Here is a 20082-nt window from a genome sequence, read left to right as displayed (position 1 = left end):
TGCCTCAGCAGACAATAAGTCGACTCGTGAACAGCATGAGACGTCGTTGTCAAGCTGTAATTGATGGTCAAGGGCACATGACAAATTATTGAGACATTGACATTTTTTGTTGTGGTATACCCACCACTGTTGTTGGCTTTTGTTTCAATAAATTGTTTGAGATGAGGAAATCACCATTGCAGCTTCTACTTAAATGCCCTACTTTCATGATATAATATCACTGTAGTGTTTTTATTACTTTTTACATTTTCCATAAATTTCACCCAAAAGCCAAATATCCTTAACTTTTTGTTACAGACAGACAGGCAGACAGGTAGATAGATAGACAGACAGACAGACAGATAGATAGATAGATAGATAGATAGATAGATAGATAGATAGATAGATAGATAGATAGATAGATAGATAGACATTTTAATTTGCATGTTGCTTGTTAAAAAAACATTAAAACTCCACCTGAAATGTCTTGTGTGTGAACCTTTAATAATGTGGCTGTAAGATTTATTTTGTGATTAAATTTGTATGGATTTTTTTGTCTATTTTACTTTCAGCCTTCTTCCTAGATTACCCACAATGCCATTCAGCTACCTGCTGATATGGGTGCAGTGGGATTGTTGTGTCTCCACCTTGTAGAGGACGATGAAGATTTTGTTTGTTGTAATTTTAATATTTCTGTGAGGAGTTAAAGACTTTTAGTTTCCGAATCCAAACCACACCAGATCTCCTTTTCTCACTCGCTGTGTTCCAGTGATGTTCACAGTGGAGTTAGAGTCCCAGAATGCATTGCAGCTGTACACTGCAGCTACTCCAATTATTATATCAGAGACTCAGCGGAGGTGTTTAACCCAGATTCTGCCTTATTTACTAAATAATATATATTATATTATATTATATTATATTATATTATATTATATTATATTATATTATATTACATTACATTACATTACATTACATTACATTACATTACATTACATTACATTACATTACATTACATTACATTACATTATATTATATTATATTATATTATATTATATTATATTATATTACATTACATTACATTACATTACATTACATTACATTATATTATATTATAATATATTACATTACATTACATTACATTATATTATATTATATTATATTACATTATATTACATTACATTATATTATATTATATTATATTATATTATATTATATTATATTATATTATATTATATTATATTATATTACATTATATTATATTCTATTACATTATATTACATTACATTATATTATATTACATTACATTACATTACATTATATTATATTATATTACATTAGATTACATTACATTATATTATATTATATTATATTATATTATATTATATTATATTATATTATATTACATTACATTATATTACATTATATTCTATTACATTATATTATATTATATTATATTACATTATATTACATTACATTACATTAGATTACATTACATTATATTATATTATATTATATTATATTATATTATATTATATTATATTACATTACATTATATTATATTATATTACATTAGATTACATTACATTATATTATATTATATTACATTAGATTACATTACATTATATTATATTATATTATATTATATTATATTATATTATATTATATTATATTATATTATATTACATTACATTATATTACATTATATTCTATTACATTATATTATTTTATATTATATTGTACTATATTATATTACATTACATTATATTACATTATATTCTATTACATTATATTATATTATATTATATTATATTATATTACATTACATTATATTACATTACATTACATTACATTACATTACATTATATTATATTATATTATATTATATTACATTACATTATATTACATTATATTACATTACATTACATTACATTATATTACATTATATTCTATTACATTATATTATATTACATTATATTACATTACATTACATTATATTACATTACATTACATTATATTATATTACATTATATTACATTATATTATATTACATTACATTACATTTTATTTTATTTTATTTTATTTTATTTTATTTTATTTTATTTTATTATATTACATTATATTACATTACATTATATTATATTATATTATATTATATTATATTACATTACATTATATTACATTATATTATATTACATTACATTATATTACATTATATTATATTACATTACATTACATTATATTATATTACATTATATTACATTATATTATATTACATTACATTACATTTTATTTTATTTTATTTTATTTTATTTTATTACATATTACATTATATTATATTACATTACATTATATTACATTACATTACATTATATTATATTACATTATATTACATTAGATTACATTACATTATATTATATTATATTATATTATATTATATTACATTATATTATATTATATTATATTATATTATATTATATTATATTATATTATATTATATTATATTATATTATATTACATTACATTATATTACATTATATTCTATTACATTATATTACATTATATTACATTACATTACATTACATTATATTATATTATATTTTATTTTATTTTATTATATTACATTACATTATATTATATTACATTAGATTACATTATATTATATTATATTATATTACATTAGATTACATTATATTATATTACATTATATTACATTAGATTATATTAGATTACATTACATTACATTACATTACATTATATTACATTACATTACATTACATTACATTATATTATATTATATTATATTACATTACATTACATTACATTACATTACATTACATTATATTATATTATATTATATTATATTACATTACATTATATTATATTATATTATATTACATTACATTACATTACATTACATTATTTATGTGTGTGTGTTAGTGTTGTGTGTGTTTGCGTGTTGTGTGTCTGTGTGTGAGAGAGAGCTTTCTGTGTGTTGTGTCTGTGTGGTGTTTGTTTTTTGTGTGTGTTGTGTATGTTTGTTTTATGTGTGTGTTTGTGTGTTTTTTGTGCGCATATGTGTGTGCGTGTTGTGTGTCTGCGTATGAGAGAGAGAGCGTCTGTGTTTTGTGTCTGTGTGTTTTTGTGTGTCTGTGTGTTTTCTGTCTATGTGTGTCTGTGTTTTGTGTCTGTGTGTGTTATGTTTTTGTGTATATTGTGTGCGTGTGTGTATGTGTGTATGTTGCGTCTGTGTTGTGTGTCTGTGTGTTTTGTGTATGTTGCGTCTGTGTTGTGTGTCTGTGTATCCAGTCTCAAAGGTCACTTTGCTTAGCAACCACAATGAGCTAAACACTTCCTCCCTCCTCTCCCACTTCCTCTCACATCACCTACACCTTTCTGAACAGAGCAAACACAGATAAGAGGAAGTGGGACGCCTCGCTGCTCTAATCTGACCGTTTACACAGAACAGAGCGGAGAAGTGGACACGAAGATGGAGGAACACAAGCAGGCCGCAATCACAGCGCTACAAAAACACACCTCTTTATTCCTCAAGCTGCTTCACACCACACGTACAGCGGGCATGAGGACGCCAGGTTCGAATAATGCCCCAGATACACAGAGACCTGATGAACAGTGCGGGAAACGGCAGTGACCAGACGTTAAGGCAACAATCACATCATCATCATCATCACTAATACAACTCTATAAATCATCTGTAAACAAATTAACAGCACAAAAAATAGAAAACAAGAAATGTGCAGCAGTTCAGCAACTTCATCTCCACCCCGAGGCTCTTCTTCCTCTTCGGGTCGCTGTGGAGAGAAAAGAAAACACAAAACACTTTAATCACACTGACATCGACTCGTCACTCATACAGTAAACACACCGCACCACATGATCCGTCTGTGTGTGTGAATGCTTTCCATGTAGGAGTCAGAGGTGAAGTAAGAAGCTACACAATATTGCCAAAAGTTTTGGGACACCTCTCCAAATCATTGAATTCAGGGGTTGTTTTTCAGGGGTTGGGCTCGGCCCCTTAGTTCCAGTGAAAGGAACTCTTAATGCTTCAGCTTCATACCAAGACATTTTGGACAATGTCATGTCATTTGGGGATGACCCCTTCCTGTTCCAACATGACTGCACACCAGTGCACAAAGCAAGGTCCATAAACACATGGATGAGTGAGTTTGGTGTGGAGGAACTTGACTGGCCTGCACAGAGTCCTGACCTCAGCCCCATAGAACACCTCTGGGATGAATTAGTGTGGAGACTGTGAGCCAGACCTTCTCGTCCAACATCAGTGCCTGACCTGCGCTTCTAGAGGAATGGTCAAAAATTCCCATAAACACACCCCTAAACTTTGTGGAAAGCCTTCCCAGAAACTGTTGCTGCAAAGGGTGGGGCAACTCCATAATACATGTAAAGGCAAGTAAAAAATCTAATTCATCCCAAAGGTGTTCTATCGGGTTGAGTTCAGGACTCTGTGCAGGCCAGTCAAGTTCCTCCACACCAAACTCGCTTTAAGCATTAAGAGTTCCTTTCACTTCGCTGAGCCCAACCCCTTCAAAACAACACCTGAATTCAACAATTTGGAGGGGTGTCCCAAAACTTTTGCCAGTACAGTGTACGATTCAGTCTGAGTGTTTACACAAACCCTAATAATTAAAACAGTCCGTAATCGGATCGACGGCCAGATGTAAATGTAAACACCAGAGTCATGTAAACACCAGAGTCTAATCAACCGAGCGCCGAATGAAAATTTCTTCTCAAATGTTCTAAGATCGGATTGAAAGGGGTGGAGCAGATCTGAAACATTTCGGAATATTGGCAAGAATGTAAACGCATGAATCTGATTATTTTCCCAATCGGATTCCCTTGTGCATGCGCCATCTTAAACATGGCCTCCAGTAGAAAGAGCTGGTCATAATAGATCACGTAAAGGAAAATCTGATCAGATTTCAGTGTTTAAGATCTGTTTAAACTCATTTCAGATCAAAAAAACAAGCGTGTATGAACCCACATACTGTGTGTCGAACTATAAAGGTGTGTGTGTGTGTGTGTGTAAAAGGGTTAGTGTGGAATTTAATGGTGTTAACGATTAACCGAATGATAAGAAGCTCTTGCTTTTCTGTGGGGAGAGAAAGAAAAAGTCTATTGTACGTAAAACAAAGGCGCGGTGACTCGACTCGGAGGAAAGAGAAAAGGAATCGCTTTGGAATTGAATCCCACACGCAATTCAATTCAATCCACGCCACTGCCTTCAGTGGCATTAAAGCATGTCTTTTAGCCTTTGTGAACACATTTAGCTTTTATTTTCGATTCACTCTTGTTCTTCAGTCGTCCGTCCATTTTCTATACCCGCTTTATTCCTAATTAGGGTCACGGGGATTTGCTGGAGCCTATCCCAGCACACATCACAGGGCCACACATATAGACAGACAACCACACACACACACGGGCAATTTAGAATTACCAATCAACCTAATGTACATGTTTTTGGACTGTGGGGGAAAACCGGAGTACCCGAAGTAAACCCATCTAGGATTCAAACCCAGGCTCTTTTTGCTGTGAGGAAACAGTGCTAACCACCATGCTGCCCTTCAGTTGTCCAATATACCCCTAAATCACATATTTTCTGTTCAATGAAAGGATATCATACTTCATAGATCCTGTTTGTTTTGTTAGCTTTTACACATGAAACCCTTGTCGAATTTTTTCAAACTCAGCCTCCAGCCCAGCGTCTAGGGTTCAGAAGCACTTTCAAGACGTTTTGGAGTTATTTCTCAAGCTGAACCCGGACAATATACTGAAGCCGTATACGTTAATCAGCACAAATGTCCCGTAAACACTTCTTATACTCTAACACACCGGTGTAGATCTCACGAAGAGCTGAAACGAGGCGTATATGAGAGCAGAAGTTTTCCGAAATCCTGCCTGCAGATGGATTTCCCAACCAGGGTCGCACCCGGTCTTCCTGGGATCGACTCTTGACCTTCACACTGATAGATAAACAAATAAATAAATAATTCTGCGGTACGGTTTGAGCAACTTCCCCTTAACATGACTAGAAACGTCCGTGAAGTGTGTATAAAGACTGATGTGCCAAAAAAGTAGCTGATTTTTAAAATTATTTAATATAATTCAATGTAAATGAGATGTGTGTGTTTTCTGTGTATGTATAGGGATGGGTGGGGTTTGTTAGGATTTAGATGTTAATTAATTAATTAATTGTGAGTATTGTGATTCTAGTAATAAATATGCCATTAGGTGTAATAACCTGTGATTAAATGGGTGAAGTTTCTGTAGCCACAGCGGCTGAAATAGTGCTCAGTTGTTGTGATGGTGGAGTCATAGGCAGGTTGACTGCTACAGTCCCCCGGCCGCCATGTTGGCTCCGTGAAGCCTGACCCTGACCCGACATGGCGGTTCCGTTTCTCCTCACCGAGCCCCTGATTCGGCTGGAAAACCTCCTCAGGACCCCGGTGATGCCTTTATCTTTCTTCTTCAGCAGACCCACGTCGTCCTCGAGCTCCTCCGGAGGCACCTCGATGTTGCCCGTGTACCAGAAAACCCACCAGATCAGGCTGAGGAAGATGACGATGGCGCCCGCGTAGATGAGGAAGTCGTAGAAGAAGATGTCGGCGAAGACGCCCGCGAGGAGAACCACGAGGCCGCACGCGTCAAACGCCACCGCCAGCCAGAACGCGCACGAGCACCGGCCCAAACCGCCCAGAACCGGCTCCTCCATCATATCAGTCCCCAAAAAATAAAAACTATCTATATAAATACACAGATATACTTTTCGTTTTTAATCACTCATCAGCTCTAAATTTCTTAACATAACATAAATAAGTATATCCCGAGGTAAACGCGCCGTGTGTCCGCAGGTAAAGGTGATCCAGGTGAGTGACACCGTTACCTGTAAACGCTAAGTGGGAGGGGCCACACCTCCGAAACTAGGAAGTGACTGAAAAACAGTGCCTCAGTCAATAGGTTTAAAGCTTTTTGTGTTTAATTATTATTAAATTGTTTGTCTACTTTTCCATCTTTTTTTTAAAAGATCTCAATATCCTTGTGTATTTTTTTAAACTTTAATTTATATCTATTCATTTTATTTAGTCGTTTCACTGTTCACAACTTTTAAAGCATTTGGTGTTTAATTATTATTAAAATATTTGTTTAATTTTCTAAAATCCTTTCTACTTTTCCTTTTAACATCTTCCCAATATCCTTGTGTCCTTTTTTTGTTGGTTTGTTTTTTGTTTTAAATGATATCTATTCATTTTATTATTCGTTACACTGTTCAAAACTTATAAAGCTTTTTGTATTTAATTATTATTAAATTATATGTCTAATTTGTTTTTTAAATTCATTTCTACTTTTCCTTTTTGCCATCTTTTTTTTAACATCTCAATATCCTTGTGTCCTTTTTTTATTTTATTTTAAATTTTATATCTATTTGTTTTATTTATTCGTTTCACTGTTTAAATTTTTTTTGTATTTAATTATTATTAAAATATTTGTCTAATTTTTTTTTTTCAAAAAAACCTTTCTACTTTTCTTTTTTCCATCTTTTTTTAAACATCTTCTCAATACCCTTGTGTCCTTTTTTATTATTTTATTTTACTTTAACTTATATCTATTCGTTTAACTGTTTATCATTAATTAATTTAATTAATTTAAATTAATTTTTTAAACAAGTTAATACACAGGTATGAAGATTCCTGATTGTGTTTTTAAGACACAGGTCCAGCAGATGGCGCTGTAGACCTGAATAACCGGAAATAATTCCGTCTATATAATAATAAATCTGGATTAACGAATAAATTATTATTATATTATTATATTAATGACAATAATAATAATAATAATAATAATAATAATAATAATTTCACTAACTATTATTATTATTATTACTATTATTATTAATTAGCAAATCAGTGATTAATCAATTATGTTAAAATAAAAGCTGACATATAGAAGTGTTAAATTAAACGTACGTGTTAAATCTTTATGTTTATTATAATATATATTTATTTACGATTTATTTAACCATTCAGTCATGTTCAAACTGAAAGTAAATGGGACATTATATATAAATAGACCACTACAAATATAGAATTTTAAAAAATAAAAATCCTGACATTCATAAAAACAAAACAAAATAGTCTGAAAAATTTACCTCATTTCATCCCTAAAACAAAGATTAAATAAATAAATAAAAAAATTTAAAACTGCAATGCAGTACATTGTCGGTAATTTAAACATTTTAAAAAAGAAAAATACATGTAGATATAATACATGTAGATATAATAATAAATAAATACATGTAGATATAATGTAGAAAAAATACATGTAGATATAATAATATACAGTGTGATAAATTATAAATTCTATTTAAATTTTTAAAGCATAAAGTCATATAAGCTATACCTGCAGTGACAGCAGAGGGCGGAGCCACACCTTGAGGAACAGGTTAAATACAAATGAAGTAAATGTGTTACAGCAGTACGAGTAAAAGTGTAAAAATAGCCAGAAATCTATTTTTCTTTCAAAAATCACGACTCATCCACTCATCAGATGACACCTAAAGTCTCAGACATTGATTTTATTTAGGATCTGGTGCTGCTTTAAATATATCTCACTCCACATTATCATGTTATAAACACATTATCCTGGTCATAAAGTGCAACTGATCCCAGTAACAATGATTTTACCCCCTGAGTTCTGAACACAAATTCTGATCTCTCTCTCTCTCTCTCTCTCTCTCTCTCTCTCTGTCTGTCTGTCTCGCTCTCTCTCTTTCTCTCTCTCACTCTGTCTGTCTCTCTGTCTCTGTCTCTCTCTCTCTCTCTATCTCTACTGCAGGCAATACATACCCACCCACCCACCCACACACACACACACACACACCCCCCGTCACTGAGCCACCAAAGAACTACAGCATGTCAATAAACCAAACAAAATTTAGACCATAAAGAATTCGTGTTATAATGAATTGCTCAAGTAAAAAGATTCCTGTAGTATTTAAATAAATTTAAAATAAATAATAGAATAATAACAGAATAATAAGTGACTGAAATAATATTAATAAGAGTTTAGAAGAAGTTTCCTGCCGCTTGAAATTTTACCGGTTCAAGTAGTTTTCCTCAAAAAATAAAATAAAAAATGCAATACAATAAAATAAATAAATATAAAGCACTAAAAACTTTGCAAGTTGCATTATACATTTTGAAAAATGCTGCAAGATTTTCTGGTTGTAACCATCACAGAAAAAACCCCAGCAAAATCATCTCAAACTTTCATATAAGAACAACAAACTGTACTTTTTTATCTGTTTCTAGTTTACATGTTGTTGTTGTTGCCAACAATTGATTAAAATTCCTTCCTCTGCACAATAAATGACTGTTACAAAGCGCTGAAACTGGAGACTCCTTCCGTAAAAATGTTACATAAACATCTCCAACACATCATCAACTACACGACGAATCGCCAGGCACGCCGTTGCTATGGAAACGAGCGCTTTAATATATAAACTTCCAAGCTTCTGCTAGAGAAACCCAATCAATGCCTTCTGACCAATCAGATTCGAGAATTCCTAGCAGTGTGGAATAAATAATAAATAAATAAATAAATAATGGACCTTTATCTAAATTGAATTATAATATTATATATTTAAATAAAAAAATATATAATAATACATATATTTAAAACAAATATTTGGAGCAGCGTATAAAGTCTGGGCCTTGGGAAAGGCACAAAGATATAGTGCTGATGTCACGGTGTGTGTGTGTGTATATGATTGTGTGTGTGTGTGTATGTGTATCAGCACATACCTGGACGTATGAGGTATTCATTGACATATAATCTATTTCAAGTCAAGTTACATACGCAAGTGACATTACACGTTTATTATTAATGAATGATTGACAGTTCAACGTCTGTAGTGTGAGTGAAGGCACCAGGGGGCGCTGTTCCAGTGTGCCTTCTCGTACATTACTTCTCCTCGTTAGCGCTGCGGCTCACCATCCGTTTCTCCGAGGCAGATATCCAGGCGAGAGCCGAGGCCGCGGTGCCATCACCGTTCTGCTGTGAGAAACACAGGAAGCCCGCCCACAGGAACGCCGAGCAGCCCATGAAGACGGTGCGCAAGTAGAGCGGCATCAAGACGAAGTTCAGGAACTGAGTGAGAATACGAAGGAAAGGACGACATACAGTCAGGAAAAAAAGGGACTGATTTTAGGTGGAATGTGTGTGTTGTGTGCTTTAATCCCATCAGTACACAATGATTCTGGTTCTGATTCGGATTCAGCTTCCTGAAGCCCCGGTGTAAATGTCTAAAGCCTCGATATCACGATCAAACAGCAGCTGAGGCAAATATTTTGTTGTCTGTTTGTGTTCCTATAACATAAGCAAGCAACATCACACACACTGAGTCTTATGGGAAGATAAATACATCTCAGATTTTCATCCATCTTTACCCACTTTATTTATTTATCTATCCCTGCACACATTGGGCGAAAGGCAGGACAGGTGACCCTGGACAGGTCACCAGTCCATCACAGGGCCACATATATAGACAGACAACCACACACACTCACTCCTATGGGCAATTTAGAATCACCAATCAACCTAATGTACATGTTTTTGGACTGTGGGAGGAAACCAGAGTACCCGGAGTGAACCCACACAGGCACGGGGAGAACATGCACACAGAAAGACCCCTACCTGTTCGAACCTGGGATTCTAACCCAGGACCTTCTTGCTGTTAGGCAACAGTGCTGAGCACTAAGCCACCGTGCTGCCTGTAAAAGTGTAAATAAATTACACTGATTTTTAGGTCCTACACCAAAAAGTGGTGTTCATAACAAAACAAAACATAGCAGAACTTTTTTGGAATTTTCCAGTAGATGGTTCTCCATTTTTTTTCTTACTGCCATAAAGAACATTTTTATATTCTAAAGAACCTTTATTCACTACAAAGAACCTTTTCTCGCAATGGAAGCTGTCCCTGGACCGTCCTTTGAACATTTAACAACCTTTAATATTTAAGAGTGAACCCTGAGTTCTTTCATTCATTCATTCATTCATTTGCTCTTTTGTTCATTCATTAATTCGTTCATTCAATCATTTGTTCATTCATGTGTTCATTTATTAATTTATTTGTTAATTCATTCATTCATTCATTCATTCATTCATCCGCTCTTTCGTTCATTCATTCATTTATTCATTCATTCGTTCATTCATTTGCTTATTTGTTCATTCATTCATTCATTCATTCATTCATTCATTCATTCATTCATTCATTCATTCATCCCTTCATCCATTCGTTCGCTTATTCATTCATTCATTCATTCATTCATTCATTCATTCATTCATTCATCCATTCATTCATTTGTTCATTTATTCATTCATTCACTTATTTGTTCATTCATTCATTCATTCATTCATTCACTCATTCATTCATTTATTCACTCATTCATTCATTTGCTTGTTCATTCATCCATTCATTTATTCATTAGCTGCTTAAGTAAACACTATTCTACCCTTTTTCAGTATAAGTCATGTACAGAAGCACACTTTAACTCCCGGATGATGAACTTATTCATCTGAAAAAAAAACAAGTGTGGAATATTGGACACTTCACTGGACACTCACAGTTTTGCTTACGTAGCGGAAAAGGGGCGGGGCTACCAGGCACTGACACTGGTTGAGAACAAAACTTCATGAAAACACTCCGGTGAATGAGACGTCTTAAATAACTGATGCCCACAGTGACGATACGACCCTTCTGCCATTCCTACAGCAGACGCTGGAGCACATGGTGTGTAGAGTCTAGTGTGTAATTTGAGACACCAGTACTGACTCAGAATAATATTCAGGTTATATTCCCTTAATCACTGGATTTAGTCATTTTATCATTTTATCTCACCTAATAAAATCCTGAACACTAAATGAATAATCAGTGACCGTCACGTCCACCCTGATTCTGTCCCTGTCGACCCAGTGTAATCCAGCTCTCTATCTTCTACACCCTGTCCTGTCTTCCCCCTCACTCTTTCCTAATATATCAGAATAAACACAGCATCTCATAATAAGGTTTAATTTCCTACTGAGAGAGATACCATGAGCTGAAGTGTTTTATTGTGTATCACGAGTTCAGGAGCTGAACACAGAGGAACAAGAGTGTTGACTAAATAAATGACGCAGAAGGAGAGTTTAGTTTATAGATCTACAGAGAGAGAGAGAGAGAGAGTGAGAGATAATTAATGAGGGAGGGGTGAAAGAGAGAGAGAGAAGGAATGAGGGAGGGGTGAAAGAGAGAGAGAGAAGGAATGAGGTGGGGTGGGGGAGCGATAGAGAGAGAAAGAGAATGAGAGAAAGAGAGAGAAAGTAGAGAGAGAGAGAGAGAGAGAGAGAGAGATGAACACACCCAACATACCTGCATGAAGGGCCAGTACATGAGTCCTGTCTGAAATTCAGAACATAAAGAAACACAATATTTACTGTCACGGTAATTACACACACACACACACACACACACACACACACACACACACACATGCAGTGGTACATAATACATATATCGCAGATTTTTATAAAATAAAGTTGACAGGAACAACTGAAAAGTAGTGTTCAAAAGCATTGATGCCCTAGAACCTTTTTTGGTTCCCCAAAGAACCTTTCAGTAAATACTTCTTAATAGAACCCAGGGTTAGTTATTCTAACTCCAGTTTATTTCTTAGTGCCTTAAAGAGCATTTTTATTCTATTTCTTTTTCACTACAAAGAACCTTTTTTTGCAATGAAACCCATCCAGGTTCTTCCCAGAACCACACACTCTGGGCCCTGAAAAGAGTCTACCTTATACGTGTTGAAGAATTTTTCCCTCCAGTCCTCAAACACGTCCTCTTTGCCCTCCAGCACGCTCACTCCTGTGGCAAAGAAAGAAGTCGTCATTCGTTAAGGAAAGGGTACGAGGAAATGAAAACAATCTACATTTATACATTTATTCTCCAAAGTCCAATGAAGAGCCACTGGAAAGTGAAGCGCTGTGAGACTGTGATTGTGATGATGGACTCCAGTTTGGTCCAGTTTGGTCCTGAGGTGCATACCTACTCCCAGTTGTCATGGTAACAATGTTTATTGTTGGGCGGCGACAAATCATCGGTTTTCTTATCGCTTTAACGAAACGTTCTGGAGGAAGATTTGTCGTTTGAATAGAGAAATAAACAAAATAAATATATACATAAATAAAGAAATAGATAGATAAATAAATAAATAAATAAATAATACAAACAAACAGATAGATAAATAAATAAGTAAATAAATAAACAGACAGATAGATAGATAGATAGATAGATAGATAGATAGATAGATAGATAGATAGACAGACAGACAGACAGACAGACAGACAGACAGAAAGTCTGAAAGATAGATAGATAGATAGATAGATAGATAGATAGATAGATAGATAGATAGATAGATAGATAGATAGATAGATAGATAGATAGATAAATCTGCAGTGTTTATCTACATCATATAAGTAATGAAGGAAAAGCAGGATCACCAGTAACCCTACTGTCTTCACTCCCACTGGACTCACTCAGTTCTATTTGCATAAAGTTAAACTTTTTCTCAACATGGACACGCCCACATCCGATCGCTCAACGGTTGTTGTCGCTCATGTCACCTGAACTTGCAGCTTTGGTGGAAAATTTTCATAGACACTGGATGTGTAAAAATAGCATCAGTTTTGCTCACGGATCGTTTTAACAATTTTACAAAGTTATACACAAAGTAATTCCTTGTTCTAGTAAACACTCCATTTACAAAAAAACAGAAGTCTGAAGTAAAAGATTTAAAGTGTTTCTCGATCTCAGTTCTTCAGCTCTAATAAAATGACGAGCTACAAACCAACACAAACACCACACAATTACACAGTAAATAAACTGATTAAAAACTAGTAATAAACTATTAATAAGCAGATATATAGCCACATAATACTGTTTAAAAGGATTGTTTAAAAATCCAAACAAAGGATTCAACCTTGATTTCTCATTTAATTCTCATTTTTGCATCGATTTTGTCTGATTTGAAAGAATTAAACCATTCTTCAGATCAAATCCAGCAACAAGGAAATTATTTATTTCTTTTCTTCCACTTCCTGTTTCTTTCAGAACATAAAAGCAAAAGAATATTTTGAGATTATTGGTACGATGGAAAAATGTTGAAGGTTTAGTTTGAGACCTAAACAAAGTCATGTTGATAGAATAAATAAAGACTTTCTGTTCAGTGAAACAGAGGCGTGTGTCACGTCCACAAATAAGGAAAATTTTCAATCATTCAGGAAGTAATATTTAGAGAAAATGGTTGAAGTGTTGTGATGTGATCCTGATGATTTCCTGTGCAGTCGGATTTCAGTCTCAGAGCTCGAGGATATAGAATAGAATAGAATAGAATAGAATAGAATAGAATAGAATAGAATATCTTTATTGTCATTGGACCATGTGGCATATATATGCGCTGCTATAACAATTACACAATGCTATTTCTCAGCAGAAACCAGTATGACACCTCAGGTTCTCGCTGTCTCGCATCAAGGAACAGGATATGACATCATCTAAGTGCCTGAGCGCCTCCGTTGTAGCCCTGAAGAGCCGTTTAGACATCACTAGTGTACACCGGTGACACTGACAGCGCCGAAAAGACTTTCAGTGACCTTCTTGTGTGAGGGTGAAAGACTAATCCGTGATTATAGGTTTACGCTCCAGCACCACCTTTAAAGAGCCGAGCGGAAAACATAAGAACAAAGCAGCAGCAATACGAGAAAGCAGTGTTAAAAAATAATGAATTTCTAAAAAAATAATTTAATAAAATTATTCCCTGTGACACAACAGACTTACACTATATTTCCAAAAGTTTTGGGACACCCTTCCAAATCATTGAGTTCAGGTGTTGATTTTCAGGGGTTGGACTCAGCCCCTTAGTTCCAGTGAAAGGAACTCTTAATGCTTCAGCTTCATACCAAGACATTTTGGACAATTTCATGCTTTGTGGGAACAGTTTGGGGATGACCCCTTCCTGTTCCAACATGACTGCACACCAGTGACCAAAGCAAGGTCCATAAAGACATGGATGAGTGAGTTTGGTGTGGAGGAACTTCAAGGAGTCCTGACCTGAACACCTTTGGGATGAATTAGAGCGGAGACTGTGAGCCAGACCTTCTCATCCAACATCAGTGCCTGACCTCACAAATGCGCTTCTAGAGGAATGGTCAAAAATTCCCATAAACACACTCCTAAACCTTGTGGAAAGCCTTCCCAGAAGAGTTGAAGCTGTTATAGCTGCAGAGGGCGGGACAACTCCATATTACATTCATGTGCAAGTAAAGACAGATGTCCCAAAACTTTTGACAATATAGTGTACATATGGTGTAGCTTTGATTAGAGTATATTTAGAGTAAAGTGGTCTGTAAGGTCCAATTATGTCATTCAAAGGCATAAAAATGCACAGATTTTGATGATAAAACAGCAGCGACAAGGAAAAGTACAATTTATTACTTTTATTTATTTTATTTTACATTATTTACTAGTCCACTGTCACCTACATGAGGATGAGGTTCCCTTTCTGAGCTTGGTTCCTCTTAAGGTTTCTTCCTCATATCATCTCACCACTGTCGCCTCAGGCTTGCTAATTACGGATAAATATTATAGATAAATATTAACTTTATGTTTTTCCTATGTTTCTACACTTCTGTAAAGATTCTTTGAGACAACATGCATTGTTAAAAGTGCTATACAAATATCCTGATCAACAACCCAGAGTCTTAAACACTTGACTTGCATGTATGGGTTTTCTCTAGCTCTAAAATATGCAGCAGATGTAGCTAACACGCGACAGAACTGCAGCTTCAACTTGGCCACCATGGTTATTTTTAGCTCCTTTGCAGACTGTGAGAAACCACATCAGCAAGTCCACAGATGACTGAGGCTTTAACAGCCTTTTACAGCGTCTCACAAAGCTAAACTGCATTGTGAGCTTCACATACCCGTAGCCTGACAGAATCATTTGGGTTAACAAGATGTTCCTTTTAACAGACGTTGAATTCTGGGCTGCAAGGGTAAATCTTTCTAGCTTTAACATGAATTTACGGTACGTTATCGGATCTTAAGGACCAGTAATGTAGCTTATCTTTAAAAATTTATAAACGAATTAAAGCTACACCATGTCAACATATTCACAGAAATTAAGATGCTAAACTGTACCTTTTAAGCATCTTGAGTTTTTATGTGTGTCTTTAATTAGCTCTCATCTCAAAGTAAAGGTACAATAGGGGTCCCTGAAGTCTCTTAGATTATTTTTAAAGTCACGCTACATTCTCATTTCCAGGTAAACGATACTAAAGGTACACCCTTGATGGAACCACATCAAGAATAAGGGCATGTTTTTGAGACAGATAGCAAAAAAATAATTCGGTTCCATTTTGACTTTAACTGGACTGTAACTTGCCTTACAGGTAAAATATACAAAAGTACAGTTTATTATACAGTACAGTTATTTCTGAGTGTCCTTTTAACTGGTTTTAATGAGGATCCATCTTTAGTACCTTTAAGAGCAGTGGTGGTTTAAGTGGTTAAGGCTCTGGGTTGTTGTTCAGAGGATTAGGGTTCAAGCCCCAGCACCTCCAGGGTTGGGCAACTGAGCAAGGCCCTTAACCCTCCCTGCTCCAGGGGTGCTGTATCATATCTGTCCCTGTGCTCTGACCCCAACTTGGGATATGCAAAAAAAAAAACCGCTGTAATGTAAGTGTGGCCATAATAACGCCCTCGCTTCTTCTTCTTTATTATGTATCTTTAAGCTGAATTTAAGATAGACTATTAGATCTTACGGACCACTGATGAAGACTAAATGTTTATTTCATAAGCTAATTATAAAATAAACACCACATCTACATTCACAGCAGCTCTTTATCTCTCAAAAATAATTCAGTTTATTTGTATAGCGCTTTTAACAATGCACGTTGTCTCAAATAAGCTTTACAGAAAAATAGAAAACTTATAAAGTTTAAAGTTATGTTAATATTTATCCCTAATGAGCAAGTCTGAGGCGAAAGGAAGAAACCTTAAGAGGAACCAAGCTCAGAAAGGGAACCTCATCCTCATGTAGGTGACAGTGGACTAGTAAATAATGTAAAATAAAATAAATAAAAGTAATAAATCATACTTTTCCTTGTCGCTGCTGTTTTATCATCAAAATCTGTGCATTTTTATACCTTTGAATGACATAATTGGACCTTACAGACCACTTTACTCTAAATATACTCTAATCAAAGCTACACCATATGTACACTATATTGTCAAATGTTTTGCGATATTTGTCTTTCCATGCACTTGAATGTAATATGGAGTTGTTCTGCCCTTTACAGCTATAACAGCTTCAACTCTTCTGGGAAGGCTTTCCACAAGGTTTAGGAGTGTGTTTATGGGAATTTTTTGATCATTCCTCTAGAAGAAACGCATTTGTGAGGTCAGGCACTGATGTTGGACGAGAAGGTCTGGCTCGCAGTCTCCGCTCTAATTCATCCCAAAGGTGTTGAGGTCCGGACTCAGTCCCGTGGGATATAGGGTTGAGGTCAGGACTCTATGATGTTCCTCCACACCAAACTCCCTCATCCATGTCTTTATGGATCTTGCTTTGTGCACTGCTGTGCAGTCATGTTGGAACAGGAAGGGGTCATCCCCAAACTGTTCCCACAAAGTATGAAATTGTCCAAAATGTCTTGGTATGAAGCTGAAGCATTAAGAGTTCCTTTCACTGGAACTAAGGGGCTGAGTCCAACCCCTGAAAAACAACACCTAAATTCAATGATTTGGAGGGGTGTCCCAAAACTTTTGGCAATATAGTGTACCTTCTCAGGTATAATATGCGAATACCTTATTTTTTCCTGAAGGTGTACCTTTTAAAGGTACAGTACATCAGTGGATTTGTACAGTCCAGTTACTGTAGGTGGCTGAAATTAATTTTAAAGGTACACAGATGAAAGATAAAGGTGGTAAAAGATGCACCAGTGGTGGAACCAGTAAGCAGAAGGTAGAGTATATAGTTTTGTGCCTGTGTTTCTGTGTGTATGATGTGACACACTTAGTGCACTGAGATTTACCTCCTTAATAGGATTCAGGCAACGTCACACCTTTAAATCTGAGGGTTATTTTAAGTCGGGTTATTATTGTTAATTAATTATTTATTAATGGATGTATTGCACCTGGAATTTCCGGTTGCACCGGACTCACCTGTATAAAAAACGCTGGTGGCTATAGGCGAGGCGAAGCTCTGATCCAGAGCCAGCTTGGTGAGAACCGTGCCAAGGGACCGTCCCGGGAACCGGCGCTCCAGCGCGCGCAGCCAAAAGTAGTTCCAGTTCCCATGGAAACAGAACGCCACCAGCGCTACGTTCCGGGTGCGTTTCCAGTCCAGCTCGCCGCCGTCCTTGTGCGTCACGCACTGATGGAGAAGATCCCCACCAGCGAACAGACAGCCGTACAGAGACACGTTGGTCAGCCAGGGAAACACCTTCCTCATCTTCTTCCAATTAAATAAATAAATAAATATATAACTGAAGTATGTTCGCGCGAGCTGTGTAAGTTTGGCACTGTAGATTTGACCTCTGCTGAACAATTCAAGCGCGTGACGTGTGAATGAGCGACTTAATAAATGAAGCCAGTGTGGGTGTGTCTCAAACCGAGGATAACCTCCTGTCACCTTGCTGTCCTGGTCATGAGCCCCGTTGCCAGGTTGGATTAAAACTGTGTACATCACAAACATAGGTTGGAGAGACACTTACCTGCTCACAGCTCGTTCATGCAAACATCCAATCAGCAGCTCAGTGTCACAGAGTGATGGCTATCCTACAGACGAGCTACTGTTACTCAAATTGCTGAAGAAGTTAATGCTGGTTCTGATAGAAAGGTGTCAGAATACACAGTGCATCACAGTGTGTTGCGTATGGGGCCGCATAGCCGCAGGCCAGTCAGGGTGCCCATGCTGACCCCTGCGCACCTCTGAAAGCGTCAACAATGGACACGTGAGCATCAGAACTGGTCCATGGAGCAATGGAAGAAGGTGGTCCGGTCTGATGAATCACGTTTTCTTTTACATCACGTGGATGGCCAGGTGCGTGTGCGTCTCTTACCTGGGGAACACATGGCACCAGGATGCACTATGGGAAGAAGGCGAGCCAGCGGAGGCAGTGTCATGCTTTGGTCAATGTTCTGCTGGGAAACCTTGGGTCCTCCCATCCATGTAGATGTTACTTTGACACATACCACCTACCTAAGCATTGTTACAGACCATCTACAGCCTTTCATGGAAACAGTATTCCCTGATGGCTGTGGCCTCCTTCAGAAGGATAATGCACCGTGACACAAAGCAGAAATGGTTCACTGATGAAAGCACATCCAATGTGGGTTAGTTCTTCATCCTGATCACAGAAGCCACATCAGTTTGAATTGAGTCTACAATAACTCATTGAACCATATACACTTTATTGGCAAATGTTTTGGAATGGCTCAGAGTCTCCGCTCTATTGGAAAAGGTTCTATTTGCCAAATAGAGAACACCAGGGTTTCATACAGAACCCCATGGTGCATTTAAAAAAAAAAAAAAAAAAGTGTAGGTGGAGTCATGGGTCATAACGCTGCCTCACAGCTTCCACGTCCCGGTTTTGATCCTGAGCTGGTGCTCATGACTCATGTTCTCTTTCTCAGGGTTTCCTCCCAGAGGACATCTCCTAGGTGTGTGATGTTCTATAAAGAACCTGTGCTCCTGCTTCACACCCAGATCTTCCTGGACCCGGATCAGAATAAAGCACTAACTACATGAAACACACAAAAACCTTTTTAGGAGAATTATTTAAAAACTCTGTGTGTCTGATTAAATTCAGCTTGTTGTAGGGTTCAGCTATTCTATTTGACTCTCTGTTTTGTTTTGTTTTTTCCATTTTCTCAGACACCCTGTTGGTCAGGTTGAACTAGATGCAGCTGTGTTTTTTGTTTAATCAGTGTGACACATGCGAAATTCACCCAGGTGGAGGAGAGGAAGTACCTGA

At 35.9% G+C, this 20082-nt stretch overlaps 2 protein-coding genes across 2 annotated transcripts; both read right to left on the bottom strand.

Annotated features, from left to right (window-relative positions):
• Positions 1–3500: 3500 nt before the first annotated feature.
• On the bottom strand, positions 3501–6917 carry si:dkeyp-72e1.6 (transmembrane protein 238-like). Its single transcript, XM_058405414.1, has 2 exons — positions 6254–6917; positions 3501–3788 (listed from the first exon to the last, which is right to left on the bottom strand). The coding sequence occupies exon 1, from the start codon at positions 6725–6727 to the stop codon at positions 6260–6262; it is 468 nt and encodes a 155-aa protein (XP_058261397.1). The 5' UTR covers positions 6728–6917; the 3' UTR covers positions 3501–3788; positions 6254–6259.
• A 1969-nt stretch (positions 6918–8886) lies between these two features.
• Positions 8887–19354, bottom strand: mpv17l (MPV17 mitochondrial membrane protein like). The gene is made up of 4 exons (XM_058406195.1): positions 18269–19354; positions 12840–12910; positions 12419–12448; positions 8887–10158 (listed from the first exon to the last, which is right to left on the bottom strand). Exons 1-4 carry the CDS (start codon positions 18798–18800, stop codon positions 9973–9975), a joined length of 819 nt encoding a protein of 272 aa, XP_058262178.1. The 5' UTR covers positions 18801–19354; the 3' UTR covers positions 8887–9972.
• Positions 19355–20082: the final 728 nt, after the last annotated feature.

Source organism: Hemibagrus wyckioides, linkage group LG02, assembly GCF_019097595.1.
Source record: "Hemibagrus wyckioides isolate EC202008001 linkage group LG02, SWU_Hwy_1.0, whole genome shotgun sequence".
Classification (NCBI taxonomy): domain Eukaryota; kingdom Metazoa; phylum Chordata; class Actinopteri; order Siluriformes; family Bagridae; genus Hemibagrus; species Hemibagrus wyckioides.
The sequence above is the reverse complement of the archived record's forward strand: the minus strand, read 5'-3'. Positions and strand labels throughout refer to the sequence as shown.